We start from the raw sequence: 25133 nt of genomic DNA, 5'->3' as shown, positions 1-25133 counted from the left end.
CCTTGATTCAGCAATCTAGTGTTTGAGGAAAGACAGTATGCCTTTCTTTGATTGTGCTGGATTATATTTATTTGTGCTGCGGAAAAAGAGGTTGCGTCATTAAGATTTTGACAGTACTTTAGTTGGAGGGGGGATCATGTGGATGTGGGTTAGTTAAACCCTAAGCGACCCTGGAACACCAAAAAGTTTGAAAAATTTTTAAAAGTCCTCTGAAAACTCCAAAACTCGAGTATATAATGTGGGGAATACTCCTCACAAATTGCCAGATCGATGTATGGACATCATGCCTTCAGAAAGTAAAAGCAACAACGCCTGCGAAGTCCCACTCGCAGAAGCCGAGAATGCTGCTTCCTTTGCAGAGTGCTTTACGGATGACCTCGTAGCGCGCTACAAGTAACCTCCAGATATCTGATGCAGTCGCCCAATTAAATCAAGAGAGGAAAAATTGAATCTTAGAATATACGATTGTCTCACCGCTGCCCCCCTGCTGCAACAGCCTTGTCATTCTGCCCCGCCCGGGTCATGACTCTCTTGGTGTTTGGCTGCCTCCTGGTTCCGACTGGAACTGGAAAACATGCTGGGGGAGTAGCCTATGGTTGCTCTGGCTATGACTTGGAAGGGAAGGCAGAACGCACTTCTTCGGCTCATGCGGTACATTGGAGGAGAGTATGATCGGTATCATGGGAACGAGAGCTTCCATCACTTGGATATTGACCGATTTGGGCACAAAGAAAGTCCTCTCGGAGCCAAGGGTATGCGACAAAAGCAATGGTGTACATGCTTGCATTGGCGCGTATATGTTCTCCTATCCGTGGTATCCCAGTGGCTTTCCTTGTACTGCGCTGGGCCAGATCCGGTCACCTTCAAAAAGCATGTGCTTTTCATTATATACATATCTAACGTCTGGGTATGCCGATGCTCAATGTCAACCCACACACGTGGAATGCTTCGACTACGTACTATTCGGAAATTTCGTGCCTGGTACCGTGGCATCTGGATTGAAGTGAAGGAACGTCATGAGGCGGCGATTGAGTCAGTAAAAAGATACGGCAAAATCGTGGAAGGTAGTTCTTTCGGGATGGAAGAGCAATCCAACCTTTCATACGTTCAGGGTGGGAGGACACAAGATGAAATGCCTTGGGGAACTGAAGTCTGGCCTTCACAAGCTTCACGATCGATTTATGCTTAACGGAAAATGCCAGCGGCACGGAAATGTCGGCATCACGCAGTGTCAAGTTAAGCACCATACGTTAGGGTTGGACTCCGTTTCCAAATGTAACATCACGAAAACCTAGAAAAGTTTGGCTTCCGAAAGATGAGTACGCTATCATTTGGTCGTGCTCAGGATCTAATTTCTTACAGACAATGATCAGAGAGCCAGGGTGTATTTTGATTGTTTTCATAGTATCTAAAATCCCTTATTGATCCCAAACAACATTGGAGAATCAGGACGACAGACGATAAAGATTATGCTCACATCTTGCTCCAGAAATGCACCTTTGACCCCTGACTCATGAAGCATCCTGTCCTCATGAGGCAGCTTGAGGCCGGGAGACCCAGACTATAACTTCTCTCAGCGCCTGAACATAGTCTTGTTTCCACGCAGCTATTTCTCCGAGCCAGCGAAGTAACATGCCATAGTGCTCGATCACATTTTCAGTGCGAGATATATGCTCGAATGGAGCTTGATTCCGACAGTGGAGGCGGATCTCTTCGAGTTATACTTATAGTATTTCCAATTTTAGGGGAAGCATCTCGACAATTTTTGCCGAGTACGAAGCGCCGGTGACCTGCCTTTCTCGGTGCTTAGAGCTGGGGCGGACCATCCACCATGCAGGAAGTCCCAGTCGTTTGAGGGCGGCGAAGCCTCGCATTGTTTTCATGACATCCCCAGTAGGGTGTTGCAGGGAGATGTGCTGATGTGGTTGAGCATAGACAACAAGCTCTTCCAAAGATGACTGATGGGGTAGCAGAGGGGCGGGGAAATTTGACGGCATGATAGCATTGCAATTTGGGAACCACTTTCCACTGTAGCGATAGTGTAGAGAAGTAAGGGCTTGGAGGGGCTCGCAGTATCGTGTCCATCTTGGTCGCAGAGCAGATGATGCTTCAGATGGCTAGGTGTGAGATAAAGGATTTCAAGGCGACATCTTGTGAATTGGCCGTTGCTTCGGAAATTTCCGTATCCCATGTCCAGCTTTGAACGGTGGACATGCTTAGATGGCGGAGAAATGTGTTGCTCACAGTGGATCAAGCAGCTGCATGCTCACTGTTTCGCTCTGTCGCATGCAGATATGAAGAGAGGTGATCTGCACTGATCCCGCGTGAGTGAAGTAAATATGCCCTGGCAGGAGTTGCAGCGTTTGCAGATTGGGTAAGAGACTCAGAAGACGTGTGGTTGCCTTTTGGTTTGCGTCCATCACACCTAGAAGCTGGTCCTCATTTCAGCTTCGCCTCCACCGCGAGACTGCGTAAATGCTTGTTCTCTTCCAATGAAACCACAAGAGCGTCTAAGCTGCATATTCTTGTGCTCACGTGTGGAATTTCTTCTTTGCTCCGATGTTTTGCATCTAGGCCTGTGTTAGTCAAAATTGCACCAAGCTTTTTACTTGTTATGCTTGCAAAATCAAAGTAGCCTCAAGGCAACGATAAGCAGAACTACAGTGAAGCAAGAAAGTATTCTCCCGCGATAAGAACTCAAATTCAATGAACACAGACTGACATACTGTAGAAGATAGATTTGTAGAGCCTTGGCAAAATGAGGCTGTTGAAATGTTGAGACAAGAGCTAACCTTGAGAGTGAGCTCATTGATTCTCCCTCGATGCCTTCGTGGGGAAGCCCTCGAATGGCTTATAGATTTAGAATCAGATACAGTTCAGGAAATGAATGACAGCATGTACATTTGAGAAACTGAACTGCTCAAGCAATTCGGAAAATCACAACAGCAAGCAATGCAAGAAGCACTGCATCTACACTATTGTTTTGCCACCAGGCACACACTGTCAATTTCATTCTATTTAACCCGCAAAATCGCTCTTCTGCGCGAGGCTGGAATTAATGACCAAATCCAGCTAAATACTTCAGCATCTTTACAATGGCCTTGAAGCACAACTGCAAGTGACCTGTCCCATAGATGAATTTGCTGATGATTTTCCCTTGCTCAATGAATTTCATTGAAAAGTTAAAAACCAAGAAACTGCCAGTTTCAAATTGTGGTCCCTGCAACAACAGGCTTCCCGGTCGTCTTCCAGGTTCTATGAAAACAGAGAAGCCAGCCTCAAATATGATACCAAGTTCAAAGCATCTAATGCTCCGGATTCTCCCCAGACCTCTGATAAGGCCAGGCTGACTAGTTAAATCTTATGATCAGCCATGGCAGCCAGCATTTAGATTCAACAATCAGAACAGTCACTGTTGAGACCTCAATTATAAAAATCAACAGTTCAGCGCCTGGTCTAAACCCTGCAATGAGCAAGTCTACCATGCCACTTCAGAAAATAATGAATCCATGCAGGAAGATGAGACTTCCATATTGAACTCTGATATCTCTGATGAAAGCCTGTTCACTGATGAAGTGACATCAGCATCAAAAAATGATTAATTGATCTTGGACACTGTTTTTCCTTCATTAATACTTCCAATATCCTTCCCACTTCAGATATTAATTCATTCAATGTGTATTGCATGCCTGAGTTTTCTCATCCTTCCACTCACCCTCTTGCTGCTATTATGTTAGATGAACAGGAGTTATGTTTTTCATCAATTCAAGATACAGGCTCCAGCTTATCCTTGATTAATGAACAGCTGATGATTACGCGATTCCTGGCTTCGCCGCTTAATCCTAATTCTATTTAATGACATCAAAATTTTCATTCATGGAGTATCAAACAAATCAGTCTTGTCAATCAAATATGCTGTTATTTCTATTCAATACAATCAATCACATCAAAATCCTTCTGCAACCGTGCACCCGCCAGTTTATGCCATTTTTCATGTGGTTGACGCTCTTCCATCTCAAATGATAATCAGTATCGATATCATGAGGGAAATGGACATGAAAATCCAGCTCGGCTACCCAGATTCTATTCAATTTAACATAGGCGGTAACGTAATCAACCACTCAACGCCCGTCTACACTCAACGCCCACCCAATCCTCATTTTTTCATCCATCTTCAAACACCCACAAGATGCACCACGAGGCAGTTCTATTGTCCGCGATTGATGATTTGAATGCCCAATTGGTTCCTAATTACACTGTGACCGCTGAGAAATATGGAATCAGTCGTTATACACTCTCACGGCGCTATAGAGGTGTTCAAACGTCAAGAAAGGAAGCAACCTCTATCCACCGCAAAATCCTCACAGATTCGCAAGAAAATCGACTCCTTTTTCATATCAATCGATTGGCAGATCGCGGTTTCCCTTGTACGCCCCAAATCCTTCATAATCTTGTTGTTGAGATATTAAAAGAACCTATTGGAGCCAACTGGGTGGCAAGGTTCTGTCAACGCCACAAGGATGTAATCAAGTCAGTTTACCTGCGAAATATCGACCAAAAACGCAAGATTGCGGACAATTCTACATACTTTAAGCATTATTTTGATCTTGTATATATTGCTTTTCTCTACTGCTTTTCTTACTTTTATCTTGCTAATTTATTGTTGATTTGCAGCTACAGGAAAAGATCACTAAATACAATATTGAACCTGGGAATATCTACAACTTCGATGAAAAAGGATTCCTATTGGGCTTCATCCACACCCTCAAGCGTATTGTATCAATTAATGCGCTCAAATCCGGCCGTACAATAGGTGCCAGCCAGGATGGCAGCCGCGAATTCATTACACTACTTGCCTCAATTTGCGCCGATGGAACCTCACTCCCACCTGCTCTCATATATCAAGGGGAATCAAGGGATATACAAGATACTTGGCTGGAAGATTTTGATAGCAAAAAGGATCAGGTCTACTTTGCTGCTTCAGAGAATGGATGGAGCAATGATGAATATGGGTTAATGTGGTTAAAGAAGATCTTTGAACCTCATACAAAAAAGAAAGCAGGGCGTGGATACAGGCTTCTTATATTAGATGGCCACTCATCCCATGTTAATATGGCATTCATCAATTACGCGGCTCAGCATAAGATTTTACTTGCTGTCTTTCCTCCCCACTCTACACACCGATTACAACCGCTAGATGTTGGGATATTTGGACCATTGAGCAAATCATATTCTAAGCATTTGAATGAGCGAATGAGAACCGGTATGGGATTTGTACGCACTACAAAGAGGTCTTTTTGGCAGCTATTTGATGCTGCTTGGAAGGAATCAGTTACATCCTCAAATATTATATCCGCGTTCGCTGCGGTTGGCCTACATCCATTTGATCCAGAACAGGTTCTTAAAAAGCTTGCAATACGCCCTTGCACCCCCCCAGACGCGCAATATCGACCCAGAAATCAGGAAAGAAGACGTCGCAAGCGTGGCAGGGCAATGGGGTTACTAGATTCTTCAAATCCGTCATTGGCACAGTTCTTTTCACCGGCAAAGGTGCAGAGCATCCGCGAGCAGATGACTGCCGCAGAGGCCGCCAAAAAGGATGAACAGGCTCGTAAGGAGGATGCCAAGTTGCAACACGCTATTCTTAAGGAGCAGAAGGAGACAGATATCATGTTACAGCGAATGGAGCGGGAGGCAGCTCGCCAGGCAGCTAAGGAGCAAAAGGAGATGGATAAGGCCGCAAGAGCCGCTCAACGGCAGATTGACAGGGAGCTTAGGGATGCAAAGAAGGCCCAAGAGCAAAAGGAAAAGGAAGAACGAGCTGCTGCGCGGCAGCAATCGCGGTTGGGGGGGGGCCAGGTTCGGGGGTCCAAAAATCACCTTCCTAATCGGGAAATCAGACCCTCGATTTCGCAAAGAGTGGCTAAATCGCGTTTTCAGAGCTCTGCCAGGTTGCCCGCGGGTCCGCCGCCGGGGGGTCCGGATGATATTGCAACCCCTACGGATTTGACCGCTGCCTGCTCATTGAATCTGCCTCCACCCAAGATTTCGCGTTCCGGGCGAGTTATTAAGCCCAACAAACATCTTTTGAATTAGCTATATATTTTTATATGTAATTTTCTATATATATTTTCATCATATAATATATCATATTAAAATCTAATTGCGTTGTTGAGATATTAATGAAAAGATTTCATTGTAGTGGTGGCAAAATAGCGGGCGTTGAGTGTAGACGGGCGTTGAGTGGTTGATTACGTTACACTCACCACCATACCTCGCTCAAGAAAAATACCAGTACGAGCCGCTCATACCGTTGTAATACCACCAGGTCATGAAGTTCTACTTACAGTCTGCCACTCTTGTATCTTCTGGATCACTTCTTGAGCTGATGAACAGAGCAGGAAGACAGAACCATTTTTATGGTCTTGTTTGAGCACCAGAGGAAATCCCATTGTCATCAAACAAGACATAACACAAAGAAAGCCTCACCTCAGTAAACAATAGTGGATGACGGGTGTATAGAAGATTATAGAAGTCCATGTAAGTTCAGATTATGCTAAGATATAGCCTCTGTCTAGAGAATTTGCCCCTATCAGCCATTTCATCATTATATCAATATACAAGACCCATAATATCCGCCTGATTGCTTGGCAATTGTGATTATTGATGATGGGACTTGCTGGGAAAGCCAACGTCTCTATTTCTCGCGTATTCAGAATGCTTCTCTCGTCAATTCTGCGGCCCCAACTTGGTTTGTGTCTTGGATCAGTTTCTTTCCAGCACTCTTTCTTTCCTCTCAAAACTGCCATCAACTCTTACAGCATGACTGATCATGAACTGGGACAATCTGACTGAGGAGTCATCTCAGTTGTTTGCAAGTTGGCTCTAACTTCTGTCATCTACCATATCACTGACAATTGTAGATCAACACCACCTGGCCATCAAGGCATCAAAGCTTCAAGTTTCACCACTGGTGCTTTTAACATATGCTGTACCGTCACATTTGAAGATGAGTTCCGCGTGGTTGTTCGATTTCCTATTCTAGGTTGAAGCTGGTTTCGCACAGAAAAGACTCAGGACAAGGTTTCAGTGATGAATTTTCTCTCAAGATGAACACAGGTTCCTGTTTCTATCATTCTTGGTGCAGGTTGCTGAGGATGCAGCTCTTATGTGGTCACAACATTTGTTGAGGGCACTTCACTGTCCAAACAGTTTAAGGACCCTTCTGTGGGCTTAAGTGACCTGGAAAAAACCTATCAGAGAATGGCTGAAGTCATGCTAGAGGTCTTGAAATCCACCTTCTCAAGCATTGAGGCTCTGGAATTCGAATTGGGGAAATGGCAAGTGATCAAGAGGCCAATGACTCTCAGCATGAATGAACTTGTGTATGTTGGAAACCTCCCCCCAGCTATATTTACAAGAAAGATTTTTCCAATAGCTGCTGAATACTTTGAGGAACTTGCTATCCAGCAGCTCCTCCATGTACAATATCAGTGCAATGATGCTGTGGAAAAAAAACATGATTCTCAGAAAAAGTATATAGCACGTTGTCTTTTCTGAAAAATGGTATGAGATATTCAATGAGAACCGGGTCCCTTCCATCTATGGTGTGATGACTTTTGTCCATCAAATGTACTCATCTCTGAATCTGATCTTACCATTACTGGTGTTATTGGCTGGGAATTTACTTATGTTGCACCCACTGAATTTACCTGCACTGCACTGTGGTGGCTTCTGTTTGAAAGGCCAGAAGCCTGAGAGTCCGATCTGAAAGACTTTTAGCCAGGTACACACCAAGGCTCCAATTTTTTCTCAAGATTCTTCAGGCTTGTGAGGACAGGCAGATGCAGAATGGGACCTTGACAGATTCACAGCACCTATCAGATTGGATGGCATGCTGTGAGAAGTGATATATCATATCAAGCATTCTGATGATATGTGAGAAGTGATATATCATATCAAGCATTCTGATGATATGTGAGAAGTGATAGTTATATCATATCTAGTATTCTGATGATTACATTAGCAAGGATCTTCTATTATCTCAATTCCGGAAACCGGATCACTGGTCCGATATATACCAGCACTGCCTCCCATCATATATCCAAGCATTCTCTTTCTTATAAATACTGCCTGGTTATCATGTAATTACCGGAGTTAATATAAGCAATTCAATAATTTATTTTCATTGATATTCAGTATTTGGGTCAATATTCGGACTTTATCCAGTTCCGACACATGCTCTCTGGACTGTGGGCTCTTTTGGTTTTGGCTTGCTACATAAAGGAGTTTCATGTTTGATGATATTTTGGACATTCCTTGATGAGAAGCACTTTGGTCATCTGAATTCTCTAGATGACAGACTCTCTCTTCTCTCTCAGGATGAGCTGGATGAGCTGGATGGGTTTGTTCAGATGAAGATGCAGCAAGTTGTAGAAAAGTGCTTGGATGAACGTCTGACCTTTGATGAACTTGTTGACCTTTAACTCAGGTTGAGCCCACAAGAATTTGTCAGAGAGATCTACCTTGAGGGCATAATGAATCTACTGTTTAATTTCGTAAAATTTGTAGATAGATAATTACCATATCAGAGCCTTAGAAATCATACCCTGACCAATACTCACCATCACAGCATAGATTAGGCAGAATCTTTTAATCCAGTTTTCAATAATAAGATAATTTGTACCATTCTCATGAATGTAACTAACAACAGGTAGCTTCAGATTGCAGGATTAGACATGTTGGAGATGGTCATCTCACTCTACAAGGGCGGTTTTTTCAAGGATGGATTGGCACCAAATTCTGCTTGATTGATAGCTTTTATTATCAGGAACAGATAGTGAGTGGTCGGTATAACATTTCACCATTGCATACGCGCAACCCGAACCACCTATAACTACTGTGGATGTAATACATCGATCCTTCATTGCAGCCAAGTTCCACTCTCGTTAATACCCGGGGGAAGCAGTAAATAGCAGCAGCACTACAGGACCCCCCACTCCTCAAATGACCACTGATCCCCTCCCAAGCATCCTCTGCCTCCACGGCTCCGGCACATCCGCCGCCATCTTCAAAATCCAAACCATCCGTCTCCGCCGCGAGCTGCAACACCGCTTCTCCTTCGTATTCATCGATGCGCCCTTCCAAAGCGACCCTGGGCCGGGCGTGCTGCCCGTCTTCGCTGATGCAGGGCCCTACTTCACCTGGGTGGATCTCTCTACACTGCCTGTATCGTGTCGCTCGCTAGCTACAAACAACGAAGAAACTAAGGAAATGTCGGCGCTGCAGAGGAGTATCCTCCGCGGCCGCACGCAGCTGATGCCCGCGCGCACGGTGGAGTTGTTGGAGAAGACAGCTCGCGAGCAGATCGAGAGGGATGGGAGGGGCTTTGTGGGCGTTATTGGCTTCTCGATGGGGGGCCGGTTGGCTGCCGGGTTATTGCTGGAGCAACAGGAACGGCTCTTGGCACAGCAGCGGGGGAATGGCGGGAATGCGAGCGGGAACGGGTTCGCGGACTGTCACCTTGCTCCGGCTCCCACTGGGGGGCAATCGTTCAAATTCGGAGTCTTCATATGTGCGACGTCGCCGCCCATAACAAAATTGCACGACCCCCTCGATTATGATAGTACGGATGGAAGAGGTGATATAATCACACTGCCTCAGGTTGATATTCCCACTCTACATATCCTGGGCCTCAATGATCCTTGGATAGCCCCGGGAGAGTTGTTGGCGACAACTCATTTCAACCAGGTGAAGACGACGGTGCGGAAGTTGGATATGGGCCATCATCTCCCTACCCAGCAGAAGGACAATATGCTGCTGGTCGAAGGGATATTGGATATGGCAAAGGAAATTGGCATATGAAATACGAGGCGGGCTCATGATGTTTCTATTCATTTTCAGATATATTTTATTATAGGGCCTGGAAGCCCATATTGCGTGCTTGAAATGGTATCACCGTGCCAATGTTCAGGTTTTGCCATCATCAACAAAAGATTCCAATGTCCATTCAAATTCCAAAGATTTTCTCTTCTCGCGCGTGTCCGAGCAGTATTCATGGCTTCAGAATGCTGGCGGGGAATCAAAGGTAGTTCCCACCTCCCTTGCCGCCGGTTCCCTGAAATAGATCTGTTCTTGCGGTCCTTTTTGCACACGGTTGCATTATTTTGCTTCGATGAAAAGCAAGCAAAAGTTGAGAATTTCATCTATTTATATTTGGCCATTCTAATACGCGCCGCACCGTATCGATCAATGAAGCCCCCATCATCAACTCATTTTATTTCACAAAATACTAATACTATTAATCTCGCAGCGATCTATCATGTCTTGAAACTGGGCATCTTGTAGTTCTTGAATGATGAGCGGTTGCTGTTGTAGTTAGATGAAAGTTAATCAGCCCAGTTGGAGACATGCTTAAATATCCCCAAAATGATCCTGCACTCATCAAAACAAACATCACTTTCTCAATTTTCGCTTCTGTTGACCCAGATTTCCTCCTCCTCAGACAACATTTCAATCATTGATCTGAGGGATATTTTCCTGTTCAACATTTACTACTGTTTACTTCTGTTTATGTATTTATTTATTTATGTTTTGTTTTGGGCATGTTAAATGTTGAATTGTGAATCTACTTTCTTTTGTCATGCAGCTGCTGATGCAACTATCATCACGGCATAAATATCTCAGCTAAATGGGGCCGACCTTTTGATTCCCCGCAGAGTCCATTGCCCAGGTTAACTGACGGCGCAGCCCTAGCATGAGAAAAAGGAGACTTACGATTACATGACTACCAACCAAATACTACAGTCCATACATGAAGTTGCGGCTATGTTGTTTCAAGCGATTTTTCGTGGTGTCCAGGTTCTGGGACACACACAGTGAACTTGATTCTGTTGTGACTCTGTTATGGACATAAGCAGGCATGATTATTCTTACTTGGCTTTTGCCAACAAGAGACTTCCACACGTGGGAAATGTCTAATGGACATCGATTGGACTAGAAGACATGCTGCAACGCTAGTCAATGGAATTTATCGGAAATTTTGTTCCATCACTGTCTGCGGCACTCTGCGCTCCATGTTGATGGTGTGTAGTTTCCATTGATATATTTTTCAGCCCGCGGATTCTTGACAGATCTGGGCGCCGCACTGTCCTTGTCAGTCTGTCTGCTGCACTATCCGGATAGATTCCGGAGAACGACTCATTTGTTCGTGTAATTTCCGAAGCTGCATGCAAAGTGGTTTTATATCTGGATGAGAATGCCCCCGAATACCGTCTGTCGTTGACATCACATAAAACATTCTACATTTGGATTTTGAGATCCATTGAGGGCCTTTACTTGGACTATCCTTTTCTACCAACAGCACGCGGGACATCATAAGGTCGACAGGGTCGAGATGGGCGTCCTTCCTTCACTGTGTCAATTGACACTGCTTTTGGGATGGTAAGCGCTTAGATCGCCAAACCCCCCCTTATGAGAAACTAATGATTTGGATCCAGCATTTGAAGCTGCGTTACCAGCTCCGCAGAATTACACGTACACAACATGGAGCGAAGCCGAAAATAAATACTTCATCCCGCCCTCCATTCATTTGCCTTTTGAATTGATCCATAGCCCAGGGATGCTTTGGTGGGTGCAAAACAACAAATTGATGAACTTCATGCTAACGCCCTTTCTGTTTTTGTCAATATAGTTAAAACAAGTGGAATCCCGTCAGTCCAGGCATGGACTGAAACTCTTTACGAGGAAGGACATGTACACTATTGCAAAAATGAGCTCTCTGTTTACAATGTTACTTTAACTGATGTGAGAAACCAATCATACCTATCCCCTAGCTCCCTCTGGATTTTCATTGTTGGCATTCTTGATTTTCATATATTAAGTTCGCGCTGAGTACAATAGTGACATTACCTAAGGTGTGTTTACAGTGTCCTGAACCCTGGCTAGTAGGCCACTGCGCCCTGGCAGAAAAGAGTAGAGAAGAGACATTTAACCTGCTTGCCCACCTTCCATTAAGTGCACATGATGGAATCTCTGACCTTCTCCATGTGCGGTTTTATCCAAGTATGAGCACTCATATACACCAGGGCAATTCTGCAGTCTTCGCAGGATCCTTTCCACCAGCTGATGGACCAAAAATGGTACTGAGAGCACTACACCGTGGTGTGCCTGGTATACCCATTGATGAGTTTGAGAAGGCTGTTGAGGCTGACAGCTGTGTTGCTGAAGAGGTCACTTCAGAAGGGCTTGGACACACTATTGAACGTGGCTTTGCAATTGCAGCTTATCTGAAACTTGTCAAAACTCCACCAATCAATGCAAGCTGCATGAGCAATCAGCTTAAGATTCTTGGAGCTATTCTGAACAGGCAATGGGATGCACCAGGTCAATGCCCAAATAAAGTAGCACCCGAACTTGTGCCATATAAGAAGTAAGTACTCAGCATATAGACCACTATTTTGTTACCTTTCTTATCTCTACGTATTTGTGGCTCTTCCATCTCATGACAAACTATGTCATCTTGCTCTTGCTCTTTCATTTCTTCTGCTTTCCACTTCTTTTCAATGATCTTTTGATTCATGATCCCTTACTTTTGAAATTTCTTTGATCATTTTGCAAGAATACCTTCTCCGTCAACTTGTGTCGGTGAATATGGACTATGATGGCTAATAATTGCATTAGAAGTGTTCTTTTCCCGAATGGGTTGGGAGTGCTTAACAAGGATCCTTTCCCAGGTGCTGGAGATGCAACCATTGTTCAATGGGATAGATCTGATGGCTTCCCTGGATATATTTGGTACGCAGCTCGATTGAGAAGGGATGATGATCCAACCAGGCCCAAGTGCAGGCCTGAAGAGATTCAAGTTTTCAATGTCTCCTATCCAGATTGTTTAGATCAAGATCCCTGAACACTTGCCCGCTGCCCTGATGCACAGGAGTCAGTGGATGACATTGTGAGGAGATTTGACCGCCTTCCTGCAGGGTTGTGGAGATTTGTTATTCATCTGATTGCCTTTGAAGATTCCTTTCCTCGTGCTTCTGCTATAACTAATTGGTGTGAATTACGTCATCATCTATAGTGCTGTTAGTGATAGCGTGTACATACATGAGGCAACTCATCATCTTGACTGTGCATTCAGTGGGAGTGCACGCTTTCAGGAAGATAAAGCAGTTGATACATGCTGACTGACAGACTACTCCATAAACGGGGACAACGAGCTAGTTGCTGAGCTTGGTGTGGCATATCTTTATGACAAGAGTGGTAAAACACTTCTGGAACGAGGATGTGATGCATCATGTCTCTCCCATCAGCTTAATGCTTTGGGCAATTATGCTGGTGGCGAATTCCAGCGAACAAGCAAATGTTTCAAGAGAGGAGAAAACTCTCCAGTCATCCACCCAACTGAGGCTGAGTTCTTGAGCCCAGGGCTTTACGACAGTCCGGTTGTGATGGAGACTTTTCCCCGATATACCATTTGCATCCAAGGACGAGACACAAGAAACCAACTTGCAGCGGGCATAATATTTAAGTTACTGTCTGAGGTTAATCGCTGTTTTCCCCCTTTCAAATTTGCAGGAGAAAAGCTTGGTCCACAGTTATTGACATGTGGTGCTGGTATCAATGAAAGCAGCACCTGGTGGACTGGACTCCCTGTTAACTGGCACAAAATATACTGAAAGTATTTTTCTCATAGAAAGGCGAAAAATACAGCTAGGAATTCAAGTACATCTCATATAAATTAATATGAAGAAATATTTAGAACTTTTACATATGTCATATACAATGATTAATGTACTTTTTTATATTCTCGATTTTTTATAATAGTTAAATTTGGTAGCAGATTATAAATTACCAATAAAAGATTAAATATAATTAAAAATGATTGATATATGGGGTTGATAGTTTTGACAATTTGTATGGGAAATGATGATGGGCGTTAGGAGTGGTCGTTAGGTGGGTGATCACGTTAAGGTTACTCCGTAGTTAACCGTGCCCAGCGCACTCACTCCCTCCCATTAGTGAGTGCGCCAACACTGTAAAGGAATTCACACCGTAACGGAATTGGTATCTTTTGTATGGATTCATCATATAAACAGTACTTATAGAAAAACATGAATATCTTCAACATCATAATAGATATGAGTTCTATATTATAATAGAAGTATATATATCATATTTCAAGTATATTAAAATATATCTGAAATGAAATTTGCTAAATTTATTCAAATTCATCATAGCAGATTTCAAGTACAAGAGAATGAAAAAATTTTTATTAAAAAAAAAAAAAAACTGTAATATACATAGAATATGATGTATATACTTCTATTATTTTTCTATAAGTACTGTTTATATGATGAATCCATACAAAAGATTCCAATTCCGTTACGGTGTGAATTCCTTTACAGTGTTGGCGCACTCACTAATGGGAGTGAGTGCGCTGGGCACGGTTAACTTAAAACTTCTGATCGATAAAATTACATCATCATCAGAAGCTAGTTAAAAAAAAAAAAAAAAATCCCCACCACACCGAGGCGGGGCGCAAGAACACAATCTCCTCGCCCATTGCCAACAGGCTGGCCGCCATGGTCCGCATAGAAGAACTCCCTGATGATTTCGAAGAATCCCTCGATCTTAATAAACCCCACGCTCCGGGACCTACACTGGGCGCGCAGGCTATCCTCAACGAAACACCCTTCGGCATCAAGGAAAATGCCTCCGTACAGGACCCAACCGCCCCTCCCATGCCGCCTGGCATGGCCTCGGTCAAGTCGCATACAGCAGAAGAAATATTTGACATGATGAATAAGACCCCGCTGTTCATGACTGATCTTTCGAAAGCAACGGATGGAGGTATGTGGTGCGGATTCGACCAGAGAGCTGCCTTCCTTTTCGCGATGTGACTGATTTCACAAAATATTAACCTACTCCCTTCTTCGTAGATGAGGAAAATATTGGTCTTGAAGCCATGCGGGCTTTGCAATATGAAGGGACACGAGCGGAAGTGGCTCAGGGATTTCGGGAATCGGGAAACCAGGTCACGAGGCAGAAGAAATGGGCGGATGGGAAAGAATTCTACACCAAGGCTATTGCGGTGCTTACAGACGATAATAAATGGGAGAAGGGCGAGGACCCTGAAGGGGATCGTATAAAGGAACGCGAAATCGCGGAAGCTTGCTATACGAATCGCGCATTGTGTAATCTGGAATTGAGTAAGAAGCGTCCGCCTCATTTGCCTGCGCCAAAAAAAAAAAAAAAAAAAAAAAAAAAAACGTAGTGTTGTGTAGTCTGCTGGCTGATTTACAAACTAGAAAACTACAGGTCAACCACTCTCGACTGCGCTTCGGCGCTGAAACTCAACCCGAAAAATGTCAAGGCTTACTACAGATCCACCTGTGCCCTCTTCGCACTCGACAAAATCCCCCAAGCAGAAGATACATGCGCAAGGGGGCTAGCCTTAGACCCGCCCAACAAACCATTGCAAACCATGTCTGCCAAAATATCCGCGCGCAAATCCGCCCTCGAGGAAATCGCCGCCAAGCGACGTGCCGAAGAGGAGCGCGCCCGCAAGGAGAAACTGCTCCTTAACTCCGCGCTGCGGGCCCGTGAAATCAGAGTCCGGAACTCCGACCAGCCACCCGAACTTGAAGATGCCGTTATACACCTGTCCCCTGACCCGCTCTCACCCAAAAGCACCCTCGTCTTCCCCACCGTCTTCCTATACCCCTTGGAAGCGCAGTCGGATTTCGTCAAAGCTTTTGCTGAAACAGAGACGATTGGCGACCAGCTAAGTTATATATTCCCCTTGCCGTGGGATTCACGGCAGGAGTACAAGCTTGAGTCTGTGGAATGCTTTATGGAGACAGCGGCTGGGGGACTTATCAAAGTTGGGAAGAAAATGCCGTTGTTGAAGATATTGGAGGGCGGAAAGGTGGAGGTTGTGGACGGGCTGGTTAAGATCAATATTGTGCCGACGGGCAAGTCAAAGCAGTGGATTGAGGAGATGAAGGCGAGGAAGGTGGTTTGATTTTGGTATATTTGGAGATACCATGCGGCCCTCGTCTTTGTTTACTCCACTTGGAGACGGAATCAGACTAAATAATACCGGGTCATGTGTTTCCCTACATTTGGTTGTGGCCTCCTTTGGTTATTTGCTTCTCAACTCCATCTTCTTGACTCCGGTACCTCCGGAGAATCGATGCACAATAAAGATATGTATGAAATGAAGTGGAAAATTCCCTCGCTGGCCCCGACAACGAAATGGAAGAGAGAACTGGCATCTCTCAGGAAATCTGGCGACAAGGATGAATGATTTAAGATGCAGGAACGTACGGATGTACTGTGATCCTTGAGATGAGTGTCTGATTCCTAATTACTTGGCAACTGATGGTTGCGGGAGCAGATCCATTTCAAGATATGTGGTTCTTCAAAAATACCCCATATTTGGCAATAGTTAGGCTACAGTGGTGGACTTCTTATATTAGACTGACGAAGGGGAGTAAGTATAATAAAGCTTACCATGGGTCAGGAAGATAAGGAGCTAATGATTGGCTCTGCTCGCTTCTATGGGCAAAATGGTAGGCCCATATGCCACCACTTTGGATGTCCTATCCGAAGCAAACGGACAGATTGTAGCCATTTTAGACCGACCACAGTGTATGTATTGTATAAAATACAGTACATAGATGCATAATAATGTGGTATAACAGGAAAAGCTTTATCCATGTCGACCCTCACCAATTGGTTTATGAGCCTTGAGCTGTGATGCATTCATTGTTAGGCTTTGCAATCCTAGCGGGAGAACCAGGGGAAGGCTGGATTTGTTCACAAAATATGAAGTGTTCGTGCTGGTCACTTGAAATGGTGATATTCCTTAGATGTCCTGGTATATTAGCTGCATGAGCAGCAGCAGCCGAGGGTGTAAAGGGATAAAAGCTTACAGGCAATAGGGATTTCATAAAGCCGTTTTGTTTTCATAGGATTGATGATGAGGGATCCATCATTCAGTTGCCTCTGCGAGACCTTGGGGAGATACAATCCGAAGAGCCCAGGATCGACCTCCAAGGCCAGAAGCCTGGTGTACCAGAAGGATTCTGTACTTGGGCACATCAAATTTCCGCCACAAGCTGGTATAGTTATTGCAAAGTACAGTTCAAGGACGGGCTGCTTTCCAGTTCTTATTCTTATTTTTCGGCTCGAATGATGAAACAAATAGCTGAGCAGACGCAAGATTTCTTCTCTATCTGTCCCCCTGTTCTGAAGCCAGCCAGGGCCAGGATCAAGGGATCTCCTCAATTCACAAGTTCATAATATCCACACTTGGGTCGTAGTAGTGTAACGGCGGCGTTAGCGGGAAAGGATATTCTAGTGCCACCCACAGGGAACAGCGCCATAATAACTATCCGAGCGGACAAATGAGGGCGCCAGACCATTCAAGTCATGCATTGTAATTTGACAAACCGACGATGTGCTGCTGGGGAATATTTGATGTTTAAGCTGATGCTCGAGGTTGGGTACAGATACATCGAAAGTTGAGTATTGTAAGCGCGTGACAGCCACGCAATACGACCAGTCCCAGAATAGCCATCTGTAGCACGATGAATAAGCCGTTTCAGCCAATGGGACCTCGGCAGCCACGAAATTGGTCACGGGACGGTAATATGACGCAGGGGGAAATCCCAGCAGAGATTTCCTCACCGCATCGCTTCGGAGAGCCGCAACACAACGCAATTACAACGCAACCTCAGACTTGTCGCCCTCAACGCCCGAGCAGCATCTCAACCCGCCCACAAACGCGCTCTCGACATTGCACCTGGTTCCCCACCGTCAGCGTCATCGTTGGATCTGCGGCCGGCGCTATCTCTCCGCCGCGCACGTAATACCCCGTTTCCGTCGCCTAAGTTAAACTGGCGCTGAAAGGCCAAAAACGCGAGTCACCAGAACAGCACGCAAATACTCAGCGTAGGCCAACCGGGTCTTTCGATGAGTCAATTTGCCAGATAGTGGCCAGATAAACAGACGCCTTGCACGGCCACCCTTACGCTTCTCATTTGCTCGGTGGCTCCGTTATCCAGCAAGTTCCCTCTGCTTATCATTCTTTGGCCACTCCTTTTGGAAGCGGTTAATTGATCCGTGGCTGGCATTTTTACCACCGTGAATATTTCGATTATTATTATTGCGCATGATTATTCCCGCTATAATATTTTCCCACCCGAAAAGATAGATATATGTACAGCTAAGAATGAATAATCAACCTCATTCCTCCTACCCGACCCTCCAACAGCATCCGATGGCTGTGATCTCTCCCGCAGGCTATCCGATGCAGCATCCCTCCCCGGCTCATATTCAAGCTCAAGCGCAAGCGCAAGCTCATGTCCACGCTCAGGCGCAGGCTCATACTCAAGCACAGGCTCAAGCGCGTACTCAGGGTCTACCCTACTATGCAAGTCCGAATCAGTATCCTCCCCAATCAAGAGCGCCACAGATCCACCATCAGCCTATACAGCATGGTGGTGGCTACGGCCCCGTTCCACTGCATGCTGGTGCATCAAGCATGATGATGTCTCCTGGCATTCCCCATCATTCGTCTGGTCTTAGTCCCAGTAGGTCGTCCGTCTTTCCGCTCTTGTCGTCAGTTTTTTACTTGATCTTATTTCTTTAGCGCCTTAAATTATGTGCCCTAAATTTCCTCCATCCCTGTTTTCTCTTACTGTTCTTATCCCATTGGCCGATCAGTCGCTCCATTGTCATGCTCAATGTCCCACCCCCGTTTCCCCCCTTGCTACTTTTGCATTCCGACTCTGCTTCGGCAAAACGCTCTTCTCGACGCGCACAAAACCTTGCGCTCTATGAATGTTTGTTATGTTGTTGTCACCTCGCTGACACATTGGCGTCTTCTCTGCGACGGTTTACAGTGCCTCACCCATCAAATTTCTCGAATCCTCAATATATGCAATCAATCCCAGCCACCGTGGCGCAATCCCCCATTCCTCAATCGCCGTCCCCCCAGAGTATAGTTTCTCTGTCGCAAAGCCAACCACAAGCAATGGCTACTGTTACCTCATCAAACCCTGTGTTTTCCACTCCTCCCCGTCCGTCTCAGACCTCAAACCACCAGGCGCAGGCGCAGCAGCAGCACCAGCACCAGCACCAGCACCAACAACTACAACAACAAACACACTCCCCAGTTTCCGCGCTCTCTCCGCAGCAGGCTGCTCGTGAAAAGGCCCGTGTGGCCGTTCTTCTCGATATCAATTCAGCGCTGCTACAGGAAGTGGTGAACCTTCAAGCCTCAGGCAAGGCGGGCGTAACTCCCGCCCAGCCCGCTGCACAACAATCGTCATCCGTTAAAGAGAGCAGTACAATCTCACCAACGTCTCCTACCGACATTTCGGGTTCACAATCGCAGAACCCTGGCAGCAGCGCAGACGGACCTAAACCTCCCTCTGGTCCCACCAACAAACCCAGCATTGAATATATCGACTGCATGCGACGCCTCCAAGCGAACTTGGCGTACCTTGCTACTGTTGCGGATCGCGCGAAGAAATCAGGAGCCGCCGCTCCACAGGCTCCCGCAATTATGACTCCACCGCCAAGTCTCCCCGGTGTTACGGATTTATATACCAAACTGAGTGAACTATTTCCCGGGGCGTCAAAATCAGGTGGCGTGCCGCCGTCTACGCCTCAGCAACAGCAACATCACCAGCAACGAAACCTTACAGGAAGTTATATGTCGCCACAAGGGAATGGCACTCCAGTTCGTAACTCACCGGCGGAAACGATGGTTTGAGCAGACACTCAAAGAATGTAAGGATATGATTTACCTACTTTTCTCATCCACTTTCCCTCGGGATTAATCTGAAAACTGTTCGAGGCCCTCGAAGAACCAATGCCCATCCATTGCTACTTGATTACATTTCAGGAAGCATGGGAAACTGTCGTCCGCACCACGGACGACGCCCGTACTAGGTCCCCAAATGTTTGGGCCTAAGAGGAATAATTCATGCGCGTGGGCAATAAAAAACTTCTTGATTTGTCCCAAGCCCTTGATTATCTCAGCCCCGAGCAGGGAGAAGTAAAGGAGGAGTGTGTCAAGGGAAATATGTATATTTATATGCGAAGAACGCGCGCCTCACTTAAACGACCTAAAATACGGATATATGCAAATCCAACGAGGAGGGTGGGGTGTTATGTGCTTGAAGGCTATTGCTGGAGGCATAGAGCCGAACACGCACGCGGTTAATGGGTTCTAAAGTGCGGTTTTGATTATCTATGGACCCTTTGTTGTTGCCAATTGTTTTTATTGCTTGTGACAGTGGGAAATGGGAGCTTCCGGAAAGTATATATCTCTACATATGGCTGACCATATCAAAGACTATTTATGCTATTCTTATGGACCCATGGCGAGCTGTTCAGTGTATCCGGTATCTACCTCTCATTTCTCGTCTGTTTCCTGAATGGGATGCTGGTTGGGAATAATTTGGTGGCAAGGAGGAACCGTCCTCCCTCCCGGGCAGTGTGTAATTAATATCGATTAACTAGAATACTACCTTTCTCCGCTATCCGTTCCCTCAAATATTCTTGATGGTGCAATATTTTGCGCTTTTGTTGAGACCAGAGAGACTTTGAACTGTAATATATTTCGATACAGCCACATTTCAACGCTTCAAGCAGCTTACCACCAGTTAAAAGCTACAGATTACAACATAACATAGTTACACGTACCGTCAGAACAAGGCCAAAACATCTCGTTAACTTTTAACGAAAATGAGAGTAAGGAGACGAGGAGCGAACAATGCAACGGCAGCAACCTGCAGTCGTCTCTATCTTTCATAGATACCGTACGCCTGGCCCCAGCACAGCTCGTCCGATATCCTGCATCCCTCCATTGACTTGGATTTGTGGTGAATCGTTCGCGTGGTTATTCCCGCTAGTCACTCTTGCTAAAGACGCCCACTTCCTCGATCTTGAGCCGCAGCCTCAACCTCCTCCTCGTGTTGTTGTTGTATGTAGCATACAGCTACTCTGTAGACGATCTCTTCTCAGCATCATTCTCTCTCGTTTTATCCTTTCTCTTTATAATTCGCCCCCATTCATCATTCCCTCTTCTCCGTTTCTTGCTGTGCATTATATCTAATCTCCTCGGCGGAAACTTTCTCCCGTTCTCCACCACGTTAACCTAGGCACAATAAAGCACCAGGAACCAACCGCCGAATTCAACACTGGAAAACTAGCACCGCGATCCCGACCTCCCTTTCTCTTCCTTCTTCAATCTCCCTCCTCCCTCCTCATCCCGCCATGGAAATGAGTTCCAAGCGCAAACACAGCAGCGGGCCTATCTCCCTCCGCTCCACCAAACACCTCCGCTCGGACACCGCCGCCTCCCCGCAACCATTAACCCCAGATGACCAAACGTTGGGCGAAGAGGCAGTTTATGTCCTCGATAACGAAGACGAGGATCTCTCCCATGTGCTTCCCCTTGCCCCTGCCGCTGCTGCGCAGACAGACTCGCCAGAATGGCAGGCTACCATCGAGACGGTAGTGAAGAGCGTTGTCTCTATCCATTTCTGCCAGACTGCATCGTTTGATACGGATTTGTCCATGTCGAGTCAGGCTACGGGGTTTGTGGTAGATGCGGAGAAAGGGTATATTTTGACAAATCGACATGTAGTTTGCGCAGGGCCGTTTTGGGGTTATTGTATTTTTGATAATCATGAGGAGGTTTGTTTTTGGCCCTTTTTTTTTTTTTTTTTTTTTTTTTTTTTTAATATTTTCATAATCTCTGGTGGGAAGATTGTTACTGATATGGTTACTTTCGATTGTAGTGTGATGTCCGACCTGTTTATCGAGATCCTGTTCACGATTTTGGCATTTTGAAATTCGACCCTGCCGCTATTAAATACATGCCTGTCACAGAATTGAAATTGTCACCAGACGCGGCAAAAGTTGGTGTCGAAATAAGAGTCGTAGGGAATGACGCCGGGGAGAAATTGAGCATTCTCTCTGGCGTTATCAGTCGTCTGGACCGCAATGCTCCCGAATACGGAGAAGGCTACAGCGATTTCAACACAAATTACATCCAGGCCGCTGCTGCAGCCAGTGGTGGGAGTTCCGGCAGTCCTGTCGTGAACATAGATGGTCATGCGATTGCGCTACAGGCCGGTGGCCGGGCAGATGGCGCAGCTACAGATTACTTCTTACCTCTCGATCGCCCACTGAGAGCTCTGGAGTGCATACGAAAAGGAGTGCCGGTCACGCGTGGCACAATTCAGACTCAGTGGATCATCAAACCCTTTGATGAGTGTCGTCGTCTTGGACTATCTCCGGAATGGGAGGCTGCAGTCCGCAAAGGCTCTCCCAAAGAAACCGGGATGTTGGTCGCGGAAATAGTTCTCCCTGAAGGTCCTGGCGACGGCAAGCTGCAGGAAGGGGACGTGTTGATCAAAGTCAACGGTGAGCTTCTTACGCAATTTGTAAAGTTGGATGCGATTTTGGATTCGAGTGTGGGTAAGGATGTTCATCTTCTTGTGCAACGTGGGGGGGAGGATCTAGAAGTTTCATGTACTGTTGGAGACCTTCATGCAATCACTCCCGCTCGCTATGTTACCGTTGCCGGTGCCACGTTCCACGACCTCTCCTATCAACAGGCCAGGCTTTATGCGATCGCCTGCAAGGGGGTGTATGTCTGTGAAGCTGCTGGTTCGTTTAAACTAGAGAATACCTTTTCTGGTTGGATAGTAGATACGGTGGACAAACGACCCACAAAAAATCTGGATGAGTTTATTGAGGTTATGAAAACTATTCCAGGTAAGTTTTTTTTAACTCGTCCACTGGTGATATTTAATTCTATTTGCTGATTAGGATATAGATCGCGCGCGGGTTGCTCTGTCATATAGACATATTCGAGATTTGCATACCAGAGGGACAAGCATAGTGCACATAGACCGCCATTGGCATCCACATATTAGGGAAGCAATCCGCAATGATGAGACTGGATTATGGGATTTCACAAACATTGCGGACCCACTTCCCGCGGAGCCTCCAGTTCCTCGGAAAGCTGATTTCATTCAACTTGACGGTGCCAACCATCCAGCAGCTGCCGATATCGTCCGCAGCTTCGTTCGCGTCTCTTGCACAATGCCGGTGAAACTCGACGGATATCCACAAGCCCGAAAAGCCGGATTCGGTCTCGTCGTCGATGCTGAGGCAGGGCTTGTGCTTGTTTCCAGAGCTATTGTGCCCTTTGATCTCTGTGATATCAATGTCACCGTAGCGGACTCCATTATCGTCATGGCAAAAGTGATTTTCCTCCATCCACTACAGAATTACACGATTATCCAATATGACCCTAGTCTTGTACAGGCGCCTGTCAAGACGGCGCGACTTAGTACCAACTACATCAAGCAAGGTGCCGACACCATTTTTGTCGGTTTCAATCAGAATTTCCGCATCGTCGTGGCCAAAACGGCGGTTACAGATATCACTACCGTTGCCATACCCCCCAACGCAGCCGCCCCGCGCTACCGTGCCCTCAACCTTGACGCCATCACTGTAGATACCGGCTTAAGCAGCCAGTGCTCCAACGGTGTCCTGATCGGGGAGGACGGCATCGTCCAAGCACTCTGGTTAAACTACCTAGGCGAGCGGACTGCTAGCTCTCACAAAGACGTAGAATACCACCTGGGTCTCGCTACCCCTTCCCTCCTCCCCATCATCAACCAGATCGAAAGCGGTTCTTTACCAAAGCTTCGAATCATGGATATGGAGTCTTACGTGATCCAAATGAGCCAGGCGCGCATTATGGGAGTGTCAGAAGAATGGATCGAGAAGGTTGCCATCGCTAATCCCGCTCGCCATGAGTTATTCATGGTGCGGAAAGTCGACTGCGCATCCCCACTCACGGAGGACACCCACCAACTCGAGGAGGGCGATATCATCCTCACGCTGAACGACAAGCTCATTACTCGCGTCTCGGAGTTTGATATCATGTACCACCACGAAACCCTCGACGCGCTTATTGTGCGCAACGGCCAAGAAATGCGCGTCAATATCAAGACTGTTCCAACAGAGGACCTGGAAACTGATCGTGCGTTGATATTCTGCGGTGCTGTGCTGCAGAAGCCGCATCATGCAGTTCGGCAACAGATTTCAAAGTTGCATAGTGAGGTGTATGTTAGTGCGAGGGTACGTAACATTAAAAACGCAATTAAATTAAAGAAGGTATAAGCTAAATAATTGGTACGTTATAAACAGAGTCGGGGCTCTCCCGCCTACCAATACGGCCTCTCACCGACAAACTTCATCACGGCGGTCAACGGCGTCAAAACGCCAGACCTTGACTCGTTCATCAAGCAGGTCAACGTCATCCCCAATAACACCTATTTCCGCCTCCGCGCTGTCACGTTCGATAATGTTCCGTGGGTCGTAACAATGAAGAAAAACGACCATTATGTATGTTTTTCTGGCGAATTCCCTTCTACATGATATGATGACTTTTATTAACCGCAGCCGCATGCAGTTCCCCATGTCTGAGTACATTAAGGACCCGTCCGCTCCTGAAGGCTGGCGGAGTATCTCACACGATAAAGAACTACTTCGCTTAGACTCGGATAACCTCAACGCAGACGCGATGGATGAAGGGCGCGATGACGGGATAAGTGATATGGAGCCTGATGGGGAGAAATAGGGAAGGACTGTTCAGTAACAGGGGAGTGTAACATTTTCCTTACATCTGGTTTTTCCCGTTTGCGAACATGGATGCGGTTCTGCGATGTTTTCCGTTTCTTGGAAATTGTTGCGGGTTTTATGGGCAATAATAGAGTGTATCACTGCGCATGAGCATGGCTCTTCTTATTTTGTGCTACTTGATTTTCATTCATTTTCATTTTACTTTTCTCTCCTGGGTTTAAGTGAGAGATTGTTTTCGTTTTCCAGGTGCATGTGGTATATTCTCTTGCTCTTAACGGTGCCACTCTTATGAGTTAGACTGGGGAAATCTACATTCTCATATGGTTTGTTCGAGATTATGTCGACTTTCTTGCATATTCCTTCCTCTCTCTGGGTTTTGTCCTGTGATTGTGGTATGCTATGGGCTCTTGTTCCAAAGGTCAGTTTTTCTACATTGATTTGAAGATGTG

General features: G+C 45.9%; 5 protein-coding genes across 5 annotated transcripts; all 5 read left to right on the top strand.

The window, feature by feature from the left end:
• Positions 1 to 4189: 4189 nt before the first annotated feature.
• HCAG_08655 (predicted protein) lies at positions 4190 to 6251 on the top strand (the record flags this gene model as incomplete). The annotated part of the gene is made up of 4 exons (XM_001536284.1): positions 4190 to 4609; positions 4675 to 5859; positions 5952 to 5977; positions 6203 to 6251. The coding sequence occupies 4 exons, from the start codon at positions 4190 to 4192 to the stop codon at positions 6249 to 6251; spliced, it is 1680 nt and encodes a 559-aa protein (XP_001536334.1).
• Positions 6252 to 7263: 1012 nt separating this feature from the next.
• On the top strand, positions 7264 to 9864 carry HCAG_08654 (predicted protein; the record flags this gene model as incomplete). The annotated part of the gene is made up of 5 exons (XM_001536283.1): positions 7264 to 7385; positions 7875 to 7899; positions 8382 to 8404; positions 8731 to 8846; positions 8990 to 9864. The coding sequence occupies 5 exons, from the start codon at positions 7264 to 7266 to the stop codon at positions 9862 to 9864; spliced, it is 1161 nt and encodes a 386-aa protein (XP_001536333.1).
• Positions 9865 to 14582: 4718 nt separating this feature from the next.
• HCAG_08653 (hypothetical protein) lies at positions 14583 to 16024 on the top strand (the record flags this gene model as incomplete). Its single annotated transcript, XM_001536282.1, has 3 exons — positions 14583 to 14850; positions 14940 to 15209; positions 15285 to 16024. 3 exons carry the CDS (start codon positions 14583 to 14585, stop codon positions 16022 to 16024), a joined length of 1278 nt encoding a protein of 425 aa, XP_001536332.1.
• Positions 16025 to 19042: 3018 nt separating this feature from the next.
• On the top strand, positions 19043 to 19987 carry HCAG_08652 (conserved hypothetical protein; the record flags this gene model as incomplete). The annotated part of the gene is made up of 2 exons (XM_001536281.1): positions 19043 to 19780; positions 19919 to 19987. The coding sequence occupies 2 exons, from the start codon at positions 19043 to 19045 to the stop codon at positions 19985 to 19987; spliced, it is 807 nt and encodes a 268-aa protein (XP_001536331.1).
• Positions 19988 to 20791: 804 nt separating this feature from the next.
• Positions 20792 to 24682, top strand: HCAG_08651 (predicted protein; the record flags this gene model as incomplete). The annotated part of the gene is made up of 6 exons (XM_001536280.1): positions 20792 to 20837; positions 21191 to 21717; positions 21822 to 22803; positions 22865 to 24180; positions 24250 to 24447; positions 24515 to 24682. The coding sequence occupies 6 exons, from the start codon at positions 20792 to 20794 to the stop codon at positions 24680 to 24682; spliced, it is 3237 nt and encodes a 1078-aa protein (XP_001536330.1).
• Between the last annotated feature and the right edge of the window lie 451 nt (positions 24683 to 25133).

The sequence above is a fragment of the Histoplasma capsulatum genome, genomic scaffold (genome assembly GCF_000149585.1).
Source record: "Histoplasma capsulatum NAm1 scaffold_12 genomic scaffold, whole genome shotgun sequence".
Classification (NCBI taxonomy): domain Eukaryota; kingdom Fungi; phylum Ascomycota; class Eurotiomycetes; order Onygenales; family Ajellomycetaceae; genus Histoplasma; species Histoplasma mississippiense.
Note: the sequence above shows the minus strand (reverse complement) of the source record. Positions and strands in the feature narration are given on the sequence as shown.